The 19,176-nt window shown below is 45.0% G+C and overlaps 1 protein-coding gene across 1 annotated transcript; it reads right to left on the reverse strand.

Annotated features, from left to right (window-relative positions):
- Positions 1 to 714: 714 nt before the first annotated feature.
- LOC100971094 (pregnancy-specific beta-1-glycoprotein 7) lies at positions 715 to 17,712 on the reverse strand. Its single transcript, XM_063599584.1, is given in 6 exon segments — positions 715 to 1,271; positions 6,360 to 6,614; positions 7,011 to 7,289; positions 10,016 to 10,294; positions 15,934 to 16,299; positions 17,521 to 17,712. Coding segments are annotated over 6 exon segments (1,287 nt in total). The 5' UTR covers positions 17,585 to 17,712; the 3' UTR covers positions 715 to 1,227.
- Positions 17,713 to 19,176: the final 1,464 nt, after the last annotated feature.

Genomic DNA, 19,176 nt, shown 5'->3' on the forward strand with positions numbered 1-19,176 from the left:
TCTTACGTATGTTGAAAAAGGTCCTTAGGTAATTCCAGTACTTTTAGCTGAAAATCATTGATTTAGTTTTAAGTTCTACCTATTGCAACAGGAGTTCTCCATCCTTGTTACATGTTAGTAGTGTCAGGGAAGACTTAAAAATTACCAATGCCTGGGTCCCTCTCCAGACCTTTGAACTGGAACTAATGGGTGGGGCTTGAGCATCCACTTTTAGAAATGTTTTCCAGTGATTCCAATGTGTAGCTCTATTTCCCATCAGATTTCTCTGATTTCTTGTGGCATTCTATTTTTTCTATTTTGGTATCATGATTATTTTCAGGTCTCATTTCCTGTCTTAGGCTTTACGTCTCCTGGGGTAGGGCCCTTGCCTTCTTCATTTCTGTATGTTTTTTGAACACATGAACTGATCATCAGGAAAAGATCTCAACCACACATAGGTTGTGTTCTGAGTCCCACGTTCACATGTTAATCCTAAAGTCTTTGTTCTCCACGAGGTCACATGTTGCTTGTGATGAAGGGTGTGGTTAAGTCTGCATTGCAGATGGTGGAAGGGATTTCACTCTGTTTTTAGACATAGCATTGGAACTAAGAATTTTATGTCTATATGGGTGAAGGGGCAGGGATGTGTAGGAAGACAGTTCTAATTAGGATGGAGGATTTATACTAGGAAGTAGAGGTAAAGGAAGTGAGAAGGCTTAGTAAATAGAAGAAATGTGAACTTGTCAAATAGGCTAGAGTAGACCCCTGGAGATTCTTGATTAAGTGAATTAACTAGATTTTAGAAAGGTAATGAGGCAGTCATATGCAAGGAACATTTCAAAGTCTGGAGACAAGAAGTCAAGCAATACTTTGAGAAGTGGTTGAGCTTTATGGGAATGGAGAGAATTACAGTATTGAGAGATGTTAAAAATAATGAAGAGGGTTTCACCATGTGAAATTGTGTTTCTCATTTGAATCTGAGAAACAAATGAGCAGAGGCTGGAGATAATTATGTCTAAAAGACAGTGGGGTACAGGGAGCATAAAGGCCAGGGAGAAAGGGAACTGCAGGAATTAGTGCTGAGAAGCAGTAGTTTAGTGGAGAAAGGAGGAGATCCAGGCCCAGATACAGGCAAATAATTCTTTTCCCTCTCCCAAGCATGGCAGTCAGCCCTGCAGGAACCAGGATAAGAGAAAAGTCCATCCTACCTGCCAGTCTTCCTGAAATACAGAAATGACATCACGGCTGCTATGTTGGATTAAGGAGAGGAAGAAGTCCTATTTTTGTAGAAGCTGTCATGGAAAGAAAAGAAAAGAAGGAATGAAGGTGATGTTATTTTACATGGGGGAGCGTCAGGAACAAGCATGTAACATGAGGTACTCTATAATTGTTTCTTCAAGGACTACATTATTTCTCTTGGAATATTGATGGGAGATGATTATATTCTTGCAGTTTTTTTCCCTCTCACCATGTGTCTCGGTTGGTGATCAGTCCTCTGTCAATTCTCTACTGCACTCAGATATTTTGGAAGGCTTTCAGACGTGAGAAAGGCTGATTGCTATTTTCTATGTCATTAGAACTTGCCACATTTTCACCTTTTCATGGTTGCATCTTTTTCTCGGTGTTTCTGTTGTGGCAGTCATGAATGAGACTCTGTCAGGTCTCCATGGCAGGGACCTGATTGGCAGAAGGCCCACGTCAGTGCATTTCAAATTCACCACCTCTTTTGCACAGAAAGCTTCTTTCCTACAGGCTCCCAGGAAGGGTGTGAAAGCAAGCCTAGTTCTCTGAGGCTCTCTTTAACTCTAATGGGTGACTGGTTGGAGGATTCCTCATCAGCCTTCCAAAAACTCTTAGAACTGCATTGGTACCTAAAACTTCTTTCTCTTTCTCTTTCACAGGAATCAGTTCTGCATAGTGGTCTGCGGGTTCTCCCATACTACCTTCATGCCTGCCCCACATTCCCTCACAGGTGTCTTCCCTGATAAATTATCTTGTAGGTCTAATCCCATCTTGGATGCATCTCAGTTGGTAAATACTAACATACCAGGCTTGATTCTTTGCCCTTAGCTTTTTTTCTTTCTCTCCCACAAGCAGTCAGTAACCATGTCCTAGTGTTTTATGTGTTACCTCTTTTTCCATATATATATATATGGAAAAAGGTAGGTACTGTTGAGGGGCACTTCCTATGTGCCAGGCCCTGTGCTAAATGCTTCCCTGTATCTCATTTAATCCACACAATAACCCTGTCAGGTAGACATTATTTCCATTTTGGCAATGAAAAGACAGAAGCTTAGCGTGGTGTAAAAACTTTCCTGGTGTCATATGGCTAGTGACAGGTGGATCTGAGATTTCATTCTAGGACTATTTGACCTCAAGGTTAATGATGATGATAGTAATATAGTAGCTGACATTGGTTCCTCTGTGTGTGGCATCTTGTTTCATTGACTGCATTAAATCTTTAAAAGAATGGTATGAAGAAAGCACTGTCATTGCAATATTCAGGTAAGGAATCAGAGGTTCAGAGAAGTTGAGTCTTGTGCAAGAAATTTATAACTGTCAACTCTTACATTAAAAAAGAAGAAAGATCTCAGGTCAACAACCTACTTTAATACTTCAGGATATGAAAGAAGAACAAACTAAACCCAAGCACAGAGAATGAGGGAAATAATAAGGATTAGAGTGGACATAAATAAAATGGAGAATGGAAAAAGAATAGATGAAATTAATGAAACCAAAAGTTGATTCTTCAAAATGAAATCAACAAAATTGACAACCATTAACTAGATTGACTAAGAAAAAAAGAGAAAAGTTTAAAATTACTCAAATCAGAAATGAAAATGGACTCTGAGCATGGTGGGTCATGTTTTAATCCTAGCACTTTGGGAGGTCACAGCAGAAGGATTTCTTGAGACCAGGTGTTTGGACCAGCATTGGTAACCTGGAGAGACGCTGTGTGTACAAAAAAATAAAATACCAATTAGCTGGGCATGGTGACATGCACCTGTAGTCCTAGCATCTTGGGAGGCTGAAGAAGGAGAATTGCTTGAGCCCAGGAGGTTGAGCCTGCAGTGAGCCATACTCACACAACTGTATTCCATCCTGGGTTGGCCTACAGAGTGACAGCCTGTCTCTCTCTCTTCAACAAAAAAAAGAAAGAAAGAAAGAAAGAAAAATGAAGCGATTACTACCAATTCTAATAAAATAATGATTATGAAAGCACTATAAATAATTGTATGCCAATAAATTGGATAACCTAGATGAAATAGACAAACTCCTAGAAACACACAAAAATATGAATAAAACTATAATCAGTAATAAGATTGAATCAATAAAAGCATTTGATGAAATTCAATATTTTTTCATAAGAAAAACATTGTAAGAGTGGAAGGAAACCACTTCAACATAAAGGCAATATGTGAAAAACCCAATGGTAACATCATACTCAACGGAGAAAGACTGAAAGCTTTCCCTTTATGAGCAGGAATAAGACAAGGATGCCCACTTTTGACACTTTTATTCAACATAGTGTTGAAAGGTCTAGTCAGAAAAATTAGGCAAGAATTTAAAAAAAGACATTCAAATTGGAAGGAAGGAGTAAAATTATTTCTGTTTATAGATAACTTGAACTTATATGTAGAAAATCCTAAAGGTGGAACAAACCTATTAGAATTAATAAATAAATTCAGTAACGTTGCACAATAGAAAATCAACATTCAAACATCAGTTGTATTTCAATACACTAACCATGAACAGTCTGAAGGGAAATTAAGAAAAAATTTCAATTTATATTAACATCAAAAAGAATAAAATATTTAGGAATAAGTTTAACCAAAGAGGTGAAATGATTATACCTGAAATCTACAAAATATGGCTGAAAGAAATGAAAGATGACATCAGTAAATTGAAAGACATTTTGTTTTCATGAATTGGAAGACTCAATATTGTTAGGAGGACAGTGCTACCCAAAGAGAGGGGCGGATTCAATACAATTCCTATCAATCAGAATCTCAGTGACATTTTTGCAGAAAAACAAAAATGTGTCCTAAAATTTATATTGCATCTCATGACTCTAAATAGACACAGAGCTTTGAGGAGGAAGAATGAAGCTGGAGGACTCACACTTCCTGATTTCAGCATTTACTACAAAGCACCAGTAATCAATACAGTGTGGTACTGGCATAAAGGAGGACATAGAAATTAATGAAGTATAATAGCCCAGAAAGAAATTCTTGCATATATGGCCAAATGATTTTCATCAAGTGTGCCAAGATCGTTCAATGGGGAAGGGACAGTGTTCTCACCAAATGATATTGGGAAAGCTGGATATCCAAGGGCAAGAAGAGTAGAACCTTTACATAACACCATGTACAAAAATCAACCCATAATAGATCAAAGATCTAAATGTAAGAGCAAAAACTATACAACTCTTAGAAGAAAAGCTTCATGATGCTGGATTTCACAATGATTTCCTGGTTGTAACAACAAACACATAGGCAACAAATAAAATGGATAAATCGGACTTCACAAAAATCAAACCTTTTATATGTCGAAGAACATTATCAAGAAAGTAAAAAGGCAACCCACGAAATGATAAAAATATTTGCAAATTATATGTGTGATAAGAAATTAATTTCCAGAATACACGAAAAGCTACAAGTCAACAACAACAAACATCCAAAAACCCAATTAAAAAATGAACAAAGGATTAAAATAGAGTTTTATGCAAGGGAGATATACAAATATCCAATAAGCCCATGCAAAGTTCCTCAGCATCACGAATACTTGGAGATATGCAAATCAAACCCACAATGCTACACCACCTCACACAGTTTAGGATGGCTTTGATAAACAACAACAATGACAGCAACACAAAGCAACAGGTGTTTTCAAGCAGATGGAAAAATTGGAGCTCTAGTGCATTGCTGATGGGAATGGGAAATGTTATAGCCACTGTAAAAACTGGTGTGCTGTTTCTCAAAAAATTAAACAATAAATTACCGTTTGATCCAGCAATTCCACTTCTGGACATACTCCCCATAGAATTGAAAGAAATTTGAACAAATATTTGTGCACTGATGTTCAGAGAAGCATTACTCACACTAGCGAAAAAATGGAAACAACCAAAAAGTCCATTGAAAGGTAAGTGGGTAGGCAAATGAGGTATGTCTATACATTGAAATGTTATTCAACCTTAACAAGGAATAAAATTCCAATACATCGTGCAAAATGGATGAACCTTGAAGATATTATGCTAACTGAAATAAGCCAGACACAAAAGGATAATTATTATATAATTCCATTTATAAAAGATAGTTAGAATAGCCAGTTACATAGAGACAGAAATCAGAATGGTGGGTGCTAAGGGTTCGAGGGAGAAGGAGTGAGAGTTACTGTTTATTGGGTACAGAGGTTTAATATGGTAAGAGGACAAAGTTCTGGAAATGGATAGTGTGATGGTTACACAACACTAAATTGCACACTTAGAAATAGTTAATGGTAAGTCTTATATTAGATATATATAAAGTGTCTGGTAGTCTTACCCTCTCTATAATTACACACTTTTTGGCACTGCCCCTTTCCTGCCATGGAGAGCTCCAGGGGTGAATCTCCCTATTTCTCTAGCTCTGCATCAGTCACTGTCCTCCATGCTGTGTCCCACGTACTGTGCCCACAGCTTCATACAACCGCTGACTTCAGAGCCAGGACCAGGCTCAGGAGTCTGCCCTGAGGCTCCTTCTCTTCTCATTTCCCTGCAGCCTGGCCCGGGGGAGGCTTGGCTTCAACTGGCAGCTCCATTTAGCGAAATTCAGGTCAGGCCACAAGGGCTCTTTCTCCACACATGCTGGTCCCACCCCAGGTGGAGTCCAGCAGGGCCAGTCACCAGAGGAGCCTGGAGCAGAGCAGGAAGCAGAGTCTGAGCTGCTCCTCCCTCACCCAAGGGGCTTCCTCCTCTCATTTGGGGGAAAAGTGTGAGCTTGTTTCAAAGCCTCAGATGTTCCTTGTAGCTCATGGAATAGGTACAAGAAAACAAAGACGTGGCAGAAGGGGATGTGTTGGTGACATCCAGAAGCAACTTGATCTTGAGGACTCTCCTTCTTGTCCCTCTGTGAAGCCTCTTCTACCACATAGGGCTCAGGGCTGATAATGACCCCTCCCTACCTTTCTCAGGCCAGACACAAGGTCAGCCATGAGAAAACAGAAAAACAAGGAGAAGAGAGTTTGTAGAGACAAATTGGGAGGGTTCAGGAGGAGAATTTGGGATTTGCTTTTGCCCATGGGACACAGGCTGGGAATAAAAAGGTTTTCCTGACTCTTCTCTGAAAGCCAGATAGACTCCACCTAAAACCCCACTGCCAAGGATGCTGGGATCCACTTACCAGAGACTTTGACTGTCAAGGATGTGGAGCTTTCCTCGCCAGTGGCTGAGTTACGAACAGAGCAAACATAGAGCCCGCTATGCTTTGTAGTAATTTGGGGGATAAAGAGATTTTGTCCTGATTGCTGAAACTTCCCATTAATTGTCCAAGAATACTGTGCCGGTGGGTTAGAGTCCGCGAAGCAAGACAAGTAGAGGTTTTCTCCTGAACGGTAATTGGTGTATGAAGGGTGAATTCTGGGGAGGTCTGGACCATCTGGAGCAAAGAGAATAAAGCCACAGGTGATGTCATCTGAGGGAAGGGGATGCTCCTGGTCTCTTAAAGGGACACAGTGACCCTCTGAGCCAAGACACATCCTCAAGTCCCAGCAAAACCCCCTCTATGTTCACTGAGCCGAACCCTGAAGTATTCACCTGTTTCTCCCACCACAAGATGTGGGCCCCAAGTCTCCCATGACAAGAGCGTCCACTCCCCTTATATTCTTGGTTAAGGCTGTGTCTACCCAGGTTTTCCCAGGGCAGGGAGTCATGGCCAGCTTGGATGTCCAGAAGTAAAGTTGTCTATACTTGGACTGGAGAGAGACTGAGAGGCCTGGCCCCTGGTCATTTGGATTTAAGCTGGTGGCCTGGCCCACAGAGGAACAAAAGATACAGAGGACATTCAGGGTGACTGGGTCACTGCGGATGCCACCATATCGGTCCCGTACTTCACATTCATAGGGTCCTGTTTCATTTCTCGTGACACTAGGTAGAATGAGGATCCTGTTTTCAATGTGTCGCTTTACCCCGGGACTGACCGGGAGGCTCTGACCATTTAGCCACCAAATGTAGGTGTAGTTCTCACTCTTAGGTTCACAGGTGAAGGCTAAGACATCCTTATTCTCCCTGGGGTTTAAGTTGTTGATGGTGATTTAGGGCTTGGGCAGCTTCGCTGTGTGGATAACAGAGAGAAGATTGTCCTGTGTGGCACCTTTGATTCCTCCACAGGCATCCTTCAATCAGAGTTAGCATCTCCCACCTCTCAGCCCACCTGAGTCCTTGAAAGCCAATAACTGGTGCGTGTGTCACAAGACAGATGCATGATGATCTAAGGGCTCAAAGACTGTGAGGCCGTCTGCTTCTTCTTAGGAAAGCACAGACTTTCTGAAGTGTCAATTGAGCAGCAGTGTTGGGTCATGGACAGACATGTCAGTGGGAGTCACAGCCCCGGTACCCCTCCCAGTCCCTCCCTAATCAGTTGACTGGCTGGCTCACCTTGGGTTCCTTACCTGGAATGTGCAACTGCTGGGCCCCTTCCAAATTCCATCCTACTTTGCCCCCCTAGATGTGATTTCTCTGCAGCTTCCATTTCCAAGGACATTCTAGAGATAAGTAATAATGGGACTTCCCATTGTCCTGAAACCCTGAAGATACTGAGCAGCCTGGCCTGGGACTGGATGTTTCAGCAGAAATAACACAGGGGAGACCAGAGTCAAGCCTGGAGGTCAGTTCAGTCATCAGGCAGTGGAGGCACAAGGTGGGGCAATTTTTTGCAGGTGTTTCATGATGACTTACTTGAACCAGTGACCTCTAAAGATAGAACAGAGTGCAAGGAATGATCTAGAAAGAGTGAAGGGGACACGCAAGAGCTGGTGGCTTTGGAGCAGAACCATGTTCCCTGTCTTGGGTTCTTTAAGTTTCCTCTCCTTCTGCAGAGGGCAGGTGAGGACCATGTTGGTCTTTCCAGAAATACATGTGGACATTTGCAAAAGCAGAACTGACTGGTGGAAAGGGTGGGAATGAACTGCTGGAAATCTGGTCGTCGTGGACCATGTGTGTTTGATGGATATGAGACAAATTTGGAGAGAAGTTTTGCAAATATTTTCTTTCACTGAAGAGTCTGCTCTGTGATTCCCTGGGTTCGACTACTCTAGGGACCTCATGTAAGTGGATTCCAGAGTGAATATGAGAAGAGACTGCTGGTTACCAGGAGCTGGGAGTGGGGAGAATCAGAACTTGTTCATGGGTGTGCAGTTTCAGTTATGCAAGGTAGGGAGTTTCTAGAGATCTGCTGTAGAGCTTGATGCCTATAGTTCACACAGACTGAGTATTTCTTATGCATAAGACTTAAGATAAAAAGTGTTTCAGATTTCTGACATTTTTTGATTCTGAAATATTTGTCGTATACTTACTGGTTTAGCATCCCAAATCTGAAAGATTCAAAATCTAAAATGCTCCAGTGAGCATTTCTTTTCAGCATCAGATTAGTAGGCAAAAGTGGGAGGTGATAAGCTAAATATATTCTTGCCCTTTTTTTTCTCTCACCACATTTCTAGCTTGGTATTAGTTTTCGGTCAATTCCATACTGGCCATGCTGCAGTCATATATTTTTTAAGGCTTTGGGTTGTGAGAAAGGCTGATTGCTATTTTCTATGTAATCAGAACTTTCCACCTTTTCATGGTTTCATCTTTTTCTCAGTGTTTCTGTTGTGGCAGTCATTAATAAGAGCCTGTCAGCTTAGATTTAGGACGGAGTTTTCTAATTCTGCAAGAAATGTTACTGGGATTCTGGGAGGGGTTGCATTGAATCTGCAACTCACTTTGGGTAGTATTGTCTTTCTAACAATATTGAGTCCTCCAATCCATGAAAATGAAATGTCTTTCCATATATTGATATCATGTTTAATTTCTTTCAGCAATGTTTTGTAGTTTTCAAGGTATAATCATTTGACCTTTTTGGTTAAACTTATTCCAAAATATTTTATTCCTTTTGATGTTAATGTGAATTGAATTTCTTTCCTTAATTTCCTTTCAGATTGTTCATTGTTAGTGTATAGTCTAAAGAATGATCTAGAAAGAGTGAAGGGGACAGGCAGAAGCTGGTGGTTTTGGAGCAGAAACATATTCCCTGTCCTGGGGTTTTGATTTTCCCTCTCCCTTTGCAGAGGGCAGGTGGCTCTTCCCTGATAGCTAGATAGACTTCACTGGAAAACATATTGCCAGTGCTTCAGGGATCCACTTACCAGGGACTATGGTCCTCTTGATTATGAGATTTGTTCCACCAGTGGCTGAGTTATGGATGAAACAGACGTAGAGCCCTCTATATGTTTTAGTGATTTGAGGGATAAAGAACACTTGTGCTGATTGCTGGAACTTCCCATCAATCAGCCAAGAATGCTCTGCCAGTGGGTGAGTGTCTGTGAGGCAGGAGAGCTTGGGGACTTCCCTTGTATGGTAATAGGTGTATGAGGAAGAAATGGTAGGGGCATCCAGGCCATCTGGAGCAAAGAGCATAAAGTCACAGGCACTATTGTCAGAGGGAAGGGAAAATCCCGGTCTGTGGAAGGGCCACAGTGACCCTGTGAGCCAAGCCGCAACACTGAAGTCCCAGCCAAATCCCTGCTGTGTTCACTGATCTGGAGCCTGAGACATTCACCTGTTTCTCCCATCACAAGCTGTGGACCCTGAGTCTCCCATGACAGGAGCAGCCTCTTTTCTCCTATTGTTGATCAAGCCTAGGCCTACTCTGGTTTGCCTGGGGCAGAAAGTCATGGCCAGCTTTGATGCCTAGGGGTAAAGGTCTCTGTACTTGGACCTGAGAGGGACTGAGAGGCCTGGCCTCTGGCCATGTGTATTTGGGATGGCAGTCTGGCTCACAGAGGAACAGAAGATACTCACGGAGGAGATTCAGGGTGACTGGGTCACTGCGGCTGGCACTCCCTGAGTTCCGTATTTCACATTCATAGGGTCCTGCAGTATACTTTGTGACACCATATAGAAAGAGGGTCCTGTTGGTTTCGGACAGCTGAAACCTATGAGTCATAGGGAGGCTCTGACCATTCATCCACCACTGGTAGCTTGCGTCCGGAGTCTCAGGATCACAGGTTAAGATCACAGTCTCCATGGCCTCCCTGGGGTTTAAGTTGCTGCTGGAGATGGAGGGCTTGGGAGTCTCCACTGTGCAGAAAACAGAGAGAAGATTGCCCTGTGTGGCACCTTTGATTCCTCCAAAGGCATTTTTCAATCAGAGTTGGCATTTCCCCCCTCTCAGCCCACCCAAGTCCTTAAAAGCCCATGGCAGGTGTGTGTGTTACAAGACAGATGCATGGCAATCTGAGGGCTCAGAGACTGTGAGGCTGCCTGCTTTATGTGGGAGAAGCATAGACTTTCTCAGGTGTGAATTGAGCAGCAGCGTTGGGTCATGGAAAAACACAGGACCAGCAGTCACAGCCCCTGGTGCCTCTCTGAGTCCCTCCATCTCCAACTGCCTGACTGGCCCACCTTGTGGTCCTGACTTGGAGCATGCAGTGCTGGAATCTTCTTAGTTTCAGTCTTACTTTGCCCCCCGAGGTATGTTTTCTCTTCAGCTTCCCTTGCCAAGGACATCCTAGAGATTAATGATGGAACTTCCCATTGTCCTTAAACCCTTTGGGTACTGGAAAGCCTGGCCTGGGACTGGGTACTTCAGCATAAATAACACAGGGGAGACCAGAGTCAAGCCTGGAGGTCAGTTCAGTCATCAGGCAGTGGAGCCACAAGGTGGGGCAGTTTTCCCAGGTGTCTCATAGTGACTGACTTGAGCCAGTGACCTCTAAAGATAGAGCAGAGTCCAAGGAATGACCTACAAAGAGTGAAGGGGACAGGCAAGAGCTGATAGCTTCCGAACAAGACCATGTGCCCTGTTCTGGGTCCACAATGCTCCCTTCCCCCTGTAGAGGGCAGGTGAGGACCATGTGGATCTTTCTAGAAATACATGTGGATGTTTGCAAATGCGAAACTGACTGGTGGAAAGGGTAAACATGAACTGATGATGGAAGTCTGGCCCTCATGGACCATATGTGTTTGGTGGATATTAGACCAGTATTTGGGAAGAAGTCTTGCAGACACTTTCTCTCATTAGATATTCTACTCTGTTTCTGAGTTTGACTACCCTATGTACCTCATATCAGTGGATTCCAGGGTGAATCAGAGAGTAGAATAGTAGTTTCCAGGAGCTGGGATCAGGGGAATAGGGCATTGTTCCGTGGGTGTGTGGTTTCAGTTATGCAGGATGAGGAGGTTCTAGAGATCTCCTGTACAGCCTCATGCCTATAGTTCATTCAGATAAAGTGCTCCTTATGCAGAAAGCTTAAAACAAAGTGTTTTGGATTTCTAATTTTTTTTATTTTGGAATATTTGCCGTATATGTACTGGTTTAGCATCCCAAATCTGAAAAATTTAAAATCCAAAATGTGCCAGTGAGCACTTCTTTTTAGCATCACATCAGTGGTCAGAAGGGTTGAGTTTTGGAGCATTTCAGATTGTGGATTTCTGGATTTGGGATGCTCCATATTTAATAGTGTAATTATCCCATAAAAAGTTGTCAGGAGATTAGACGTCATGTTATGTTCTGACTCTAGTAACAAAAAAAATAAATTTGGAGGAAACATTAAAATGTTTTCATAAGTGGGAATTTTTACTGATGGTCTAAACATCTAAGATCAATTGCTGGTAGTAGTATTTCTCTTGAGACCAACATAAGGTTTAGGTGTGCTGTGAATTCCAGCAGGATCACATTATGCTCAAAGAAAGATGCCAAAGGTGATTTGAAATTAGCAGCTCCTTAAGTAGAGAGAGTCCCGTTAAAAGGACAGAACTGGTCAGTGCATCAATTACATAAAGTGAGGAAGGATGCCAAATTAAAAGAAGTGATGTGTGTTATGTTAGTAAATATAGAAAGAACTTCCTGCTTCTTTTTTTTTTGTTATTATACTTTAAGTTTTAGGGTACATGTGCACATTGTGCAGGTTAGTTACATATGTATACATGTGCCATGCTGGTGCGCTGCACCCACTAACTCGTCATCTAGCATTAGGTGTATCTCCCAATGCTATCCCTCCCCCCTCCCCACTCCCCACCACAGTCCCCAGAGTATGATATTCCCCTTCCTGTGTCCATGTGATCTCATTGTTCAATTCCCACCTATGAGTGAGAATATGCGGTGTTTGGTTTTTTGTTCTTGCAATAGTTTACTGAGAATGATGGTTTCCAATTTCATCCATGTCCCTACAAAGGATATGAACTCATCATTTTTTATGGCTGCATAGTATTCCATGGAACTTCATGCTTCTAATTTCTGTGCAGAGTTAGGAAAAATGGGGAGGACCCCAAAACAGGTATGTGAAATGCTTTCTTCATTTTCTCTTAAGCTCAGGAAACACCACTAGAGTTTAAGTTTGTGTGAAATTGGAAGAGTCTAAGTGAGATGCCAATGGCTCGTGTGTCTCCCCACAAGAAGAACTCCAACTTATGAAAATGACATCATCATGAGGAAACACTTGTGTGTGGCACAGGCAGTAAAACCATCAGATAGCACCCACCTGGTCACCTCCAACTCGTCCTCAAAACCACCAGTATTCCTATTATGTGTACGTTACAGCATTTGTATTTGTCCCACAACTACATAATTTAAAAATTGCTATTGTCAAAACAAAATATTAAATATGAAGTTGAATAAGTCGTTCCACTTTTTTTCCCCACTCTTTTTGAACTTTCCTGTTTCAGTTTTGGAAATTTCTATTGACACATCCTCAAGCTAGGGATTCCTTAGCTTTTTTACTTAGTGTTGGAACTGACTGACAAATTCCAAGCTTGTTATATGCCTGACCGGAAGCCAGAAGTCTCTAGGAAGTGACCAGAGAATGTGAGCTCCATAGCAGGTTGAGGATGGAGTCACGAGTGAAATGGGTGATATGAGCCCATGGGCTTGGGGGTCTGCAGGCCTGTCCAGCCTCTGACACCCTGGCGAGTCAGTGCAGAGATTACAACAGTGACAGCAAACTAGCATGGCTGACTCCATCTGGCATCTAGTCTCAGGCTGGCTGTCCTCACTTATTCCTGGGCATAGGCCAGGCTAACCTTGGGAGGAATTTAGTTTATGGTTTAACTTTGAAGCAAGAATGATAATAGTTCCTCCATAAAACTAACACCCTTACTTTGCCCAGGGACGGCCTTTGTCAAACTAGTGAAAGACCATGAGATTAAGATTATAGGAGGGAACTGAATTCTGCAAAAATGTTGGCACAGTTTCTATAATCCCTGACTGCTCCAATGTCATTTGGCCAGAGTTTACAAAATTTGTAACTAATTGATCCTATAGATAACATCACTATTGTAGAACGTGAGATTGGTCTTTTGAGATGTTTCTCATTCTTTTGCATTCTGGCAACTGGCTGACCTCATCCATACCTATGACTAATGGCTCAGCCAGTCATGTGGTCCCTACCTAGAGGCGGATTCAAGCACAAACTGATCATTTCCCTCCGCCCGCATGATTCCATCACCAAACAATCAGCAGAACTAATTTTTTAGTCCTGTGCCCCTGAGACTATCCTTGAAAATATCTAATCCCTGCTCCACTGGGGAGGCTGATTTGAGTAATAATAAACCTCCGTCCTCCTGTTTGGCAGACTTGGAGTCATTAAAATCTTTCTTTAATACAAATCACCATTTCAATAATTTTTTTTTTTTTTTTTTTTTTGTGCAGGAGGCCAGAAGAACTTGTCTGACAATTATAAGAGTGGTTGGAGGAACTGCCTATCCCTGTCCCATTGTCTTGTCCACAGGTCAGCCTCACAAAGGGAAAGAGCCATGGATGGGAGTACAGTGGAAGCTCATTCTCTTAGTGACCTGGGGACATTGGCTCGAGATGAAGCCTGGCAGGAGTGGCAACTCCAGGTGATTTCTGTGCCTTTCCTATTTCCTGGGAGTTTGGCTAGGCCACAGTGTTAGCAGGAAGGGAACAGAACAGCCAGCCTAGTTAGAGGGAGTGTCTGGGGAAGGCCTAGGGGTGGAGGAAGAAGCTGTGCAGGACAGGGCTTGCCAGTCAGAATGAAGTGGGAGGGAGATGAGGGACACAGAGAAGCAGAGAGAGGCAGAGACACCATGGCAGTGAGCAGTGAGGGCTACACTGACTTCAGAGACCCCAGGGACCAGGTGCCCCCAGTTCCACAGTCCAGGACCAAGGAGCCCCAAGAACCTTCCAGTGGCCAAAGTGCTTCAGAGTTACATGAGGTGGGGTTGCTTTAGGGGCAAGAGGTAGTGGGGGTATGAAACATGGGTGTCAGCCTCTGAAGGACAAGGGACAGGTGTGGCTAGAACCTCCTAGGATTCTGCATCCAAGATCCAGTCTCTAAAGAGGTTTTGGATCATTCATTTCTTCATTCCATTCCTTCATTTGTTATGTGAGAGCTCCTGAGTGTGTGTCTCTGGCTGGGCCTGTGCTGGTGTAGGGTGTGAGGGGGGAAAGAAAACAAGGTCCTCTCCTTGATCTTCTCATGACAGTGACATGGACACTTTGGGAAACACAGGATTTCAGGTTCAGTGATGGGGGTTAAGATCTGAGGGGGAGGCCTGGACATGTTTTTTGCACTGACTCTGATGGTTGAAGCAGGTGATTTAGTTCTGGAGTACAGACTAATCAGTTGACCATTTGCTCTCACCCCTCTGAGGTTTGGATGCCTAAGAAGAGAGGATTTGAGCCAATAAATGACAAGGGGTCCTTGGGACCCAGTAAGCCCTCACTTCTGGTGGAGGAGAGGATGGGCCTGTGGCTGCAGACAGACCTCATGTGACCCTGATCTCCCCTTTGTGTTGGTGTGACTCTGGTTCAGTGACAGTGCCTTCCTGTGCCTCAGTTTTCTCTCAATCAAATAAGCTAAATGGCAAATGGACTGTGGCTTTTCATGCTATCTGTGAATAAATGTTAAAGTATTCACCGTCACTTGACCTAATGCTTGGCACAGGGGAGGTTTCACACAAACAGCATTTATTATTAATTTGCTTCCATGAGAAAGCACCATTACATCAGATCCCTGTGGACAAGCTGCTACCAGGTACATCTTCTCTCTTCTGTTTCTGCTTCTGGGGACATTAGACTTCCTATGGACTCTCCTAAGCCTCCTAAGGGAGTTGGCTGATGGCCTACAAAGCTTGTCTTTCTGTCCTCTCCACTCTGCCTCTCCTGTTTTGACCTCTGTCCTCTACACCATTGCCCAGATGAGGCTCTGAGGGCTGAGCCCTGGCTGGTGAACAGCTCCAGGAGACACAGTCCTCAGACAGCTGGTAAATCCTTGGTCCCAGTAAGCCCTGCCCATGAAGCCACAACCCAGCCCTGGCACAGGCTCCTCAGCTTTATCTGGAGCAAGGATTTAGGGACAGCGTTTGGAGGTTGAGGTTTCTAGGGCTGAGCTTCTCTGAGAGTATCTCAGGGGGACCCTCAGGCCAAGCCCTACTCAATTCTCCAGGGTCTTTCTCAGGGTCAAATTCATGAAGAGGGCATGAGGTGCTTGGCTGAGACTGATCTCCTCCTGCTGAGTCCCCCCATCAGACTGTCCTTCCTCTGCAGCAAGTGTCTGCAGGGTCTGGATGTGGGAAAGAAATTCTGATCTGTTGAAATTTGTCTCCTGTGTGTGTGTCCTGCACTAAATGCCCAAACCCCAGCATGGGACATAATGCAGAGAGGGACACAGGCACAGTCTAGGCCTGACAATCCTGTGTGTGTGAAGTAGAAATGACCCCTGTCCCCCAACACCCAGGGATCATGTGGAATCACTTACGGTATAAGGTGAAGGTGAAATTTCCAGTTATTCCTCTAGTCCCATCACCTCGCTTTATGATGTGTAAGGTGTAGGATCCTGCGTCCTCCCGGGTGACATTCTGGATCAGCAGGGATGCATTGGAATATACTGTTTCTCGTCCACTATATGCAGGCCCATATATAATTATTTGACCGTCTACTACATATGATGTAATGTAATGGTAGAGGTCCCTTATTTGCCCTTTGTACCAGATGTAGCCAGTAAGATTCTGGGGCAAATTGTGGACAAGTAGAAGAACATCCTTCCCCTCGGAAACTTTTGGTGGCTGGGCTTCAATCGTAACTTGGGCAGTGGTGGGCGAGTTCCAGAAGTTTAAAAGTGATGCTAGGAGGTGGAGAGAGCATCAGTCAATATTGAGACCTATGTATTGGGGCGAAAAGATGGGGCCCTGGGACCTGAGGAGGTCTCTTCAATCCTCAGCCTTGAAGACACATACACACACACAAACACACACACACAAAAGGGGCATGTGTGTTTTTGTGTGTGTATGTGTGTGTGTCCTACTGTCCTACTAGGTCAAGGTCAACAGCATGACCCCCATTCCTTCACCACTTCTGACCTTGGCATTTTTCTGTTTGGAATCCTCTTCCCCAGGGTTCCGCATGACCCCGTCAGGTCCTGCTCACATCAGGGTATCCTTAGACTTCTTTCCTGACACCTCCTTCAGAGACCCCGGGTCTTCCCTTTCTGACCTTTCCCTGCTCTGCTCCCTAAAGGGTTCTTGTTAACAGCTGACCTCACATTCTAGATCTCTTTGTATGTCTGTCTTCCTCCCCATGACAGCGTGAGCTCTGTGAGGACAGGGACTTTTGTGATCTTGGTTGCGTCCCAGTGCCTGGAACAGGCTGCAGACTCCTGTAGATGTGAGAGTTCTCAGGGCCCTGCACACCCTTGGTGTTTTTTTTTCTCCCCCAATTGTTGAGGTTTTTTGCTGAGGACAGTGTTTCATGTCCTGCTTATATTTTTATTTGAAGTGTCATCTGATATAGTTATTATTATCATTTTTCAAAATGTGGTGGCCCCTGATGATTAATCAGGAAAACAGAACACTTAAGATTTTCCTACCTCTTACCAATTCCGGTTCAATGTGACTTTCCTGTTTTGACCCCTGTCCCTCTCTGGTGTATTTTCCCCTATCCAGGCTCCAACAGAGCCTTCTTTCCTTTTATTTCTTTTTTCTCTTTTTTCTTTTTTTTTTGAGACGGAGTCTCGTACTGTCGCCCAGGCTGGCATGCAGTGGCACTATCTCGGCACGCTGCAACTTCTGCCTCCTGGGTTCACGTGATTCTCCTGCCACAGCCTCCTGAGTAGCTGGAATTACGGGAGCACACGACAATACCTGGTTAATTTTTTGTATTTTTAGTAGAGACAGGGCTACACTGTGTTGGCCAGACTGACCTTGAACTCCTGATCTCGTGATCCAGCCACCTCAGCCTCCCAAAGTGCTGGCTTCTTTCATTTTTTAGAACCCCATCCTCTCCAGGAGACCCCATCCAGTCACTCTGCTTCCTCCTCCTGTCCACTCCCAAGAAGTTCTCTCCTCACCTGTGAGCAGGAGCCCCTTCCATTTGATGTGCTGTGTGCAGGGAGGGGCTGAGAGGGGCCCCATGGTCTCTGCTGCCTGTGTGTTCTCCTCTGTGGAGATGAGCCTAGGATCCAGAAACTTCCTGAGCACGGCTGTCAGCTGTGCTGTCCTTCCTCCTTCTGCGCTGAGCCTCTTCCCGGGGCAGCAGCAATTCCCAGGCTCATGGGCGGGGTCAGGCCCAGGACACCTCTCTGTCCCCTCCTCTCTCAGTCCTGCCTCCTTGTCCCTCCTTCTGTTTTCCTTTTGTCTGTGTTTCAGGTCCCCGGGGATTGTGGAGGCCTCTGCCCTTTTCAGCAGTGATTCTTTCACCAAACCTCAACACACACTTTGTGCAGACACACACACACACAGAAGAGACACACACAGACCCACACAGTGACACACATACCCTGTAGGTTGGGCAAGGACAGTCCTGGGCCTCAGCCTCCTGCCGTCCACATGGCCCTGGGTCGGGGTACACATTCACGCCCTTTGCCCTCTTACATCCCCATCTGGCTCTCCCTTGCAGTGCAGGAGGCTGGAGCTGCACCAGGTCCCTGTCACAGTGATGCCCCATTGTGCTGTGTGTGAGCTGTGTGTTTCCTGGTGAGAGGGACCCTTCCTTTCTCTAATCGTGTCTAGCTTGGCTGCAGCTTCCAAGAATGGACATTCAGGACCTGGGTGTCCCAGAGGAAACTGTCCTTCCTGGAGGTGTGCAGGGTGAATCTCTCATGCCTCTTGGTAGGAGAGGCCTCTGCTGGTTGCTCAGTGGGTGCTGTGAGTCCCGTAGTCAAGGGAAAGTTCTTGGTCACTCTCTGACTCCCTGGGGTTTGGCTGCTGAGCTGGTGCTCAGGGTTTCTCATGTTCTTCCTGACCATCTTTGATGTCCTCTCTTCTCTGCCGAGCTGATTGTCCTGTGGTCACCACACCTTCCCCGTGGTGGTGCAGGAGGAAGTGGGGAGTTACCCAGGAACCCCGCGGGACATGGCTCGTTGAGACGCAGGAGGGGGAGCCTGGGACAGAGCAGGGGTTCAGAGCTGGAGAGATTCATCCCGACTTACTCCGTGGCCATGATGGGCTCAGCCCTCCATGTGCTGACATACCCAGGGGTCTGTCCTGAGGATTTTGACCTGGCCAAGCTGCTGTATGTAGAGGAGGAACAGGCATTGGCCAGAGAGCCTGTCTGGAGGGACGTTGCTCACACCTGAGAGGGCGTGTGGGGGTGAGTTGTGTTCTGGGAGCAAAGAGCAATAACACCCCCCTTCTCCCAGCAAGCACACAGGAGAGGTCTGTCTTCCCAAGGGACAGCTGGGGGCAGGTGGCCCCATCCCGGATGGTGCCTGTGTGTGACCATCACATGTGCTCTGAGCCCCGCGGGGTTCAGCGGGCAGGCAGGACACAGGGTGCCTGGCTGATTCCCGGGGAGGCTGTGGGCCCTCAGGCAGCCGCTGTTCTGTGTCAGCGCTAGGCTTGGCCTGGGATGCCCCAGAGGACAGGACAGATGGAGCAGGGGCAGGCATTTAGGGAGCAGTGACAGAAAGAGTTGATGAGGATGGAGGGAGGTCAGGAGGGGAAAGCTCCCAGTGTGGCGTCGCGTGTAGCAGCGCTGCCCTGGGAGATGCCTTTAGCTGGGCCCA

Source organism: Pan paniscus, chromosome 20 (genome assembly GCF_029289425.2).
Source record: "Pan paniscus chromosome 20, NHGRI_mPanPan1-v2.0_pri, whole genome shotgun sequence".
Taxonomy (NCBI): Eukaryota; Metazoa; Chordata; class Mammalia; order Primates; family Hominidae; genus Pan; species Pan paniscus.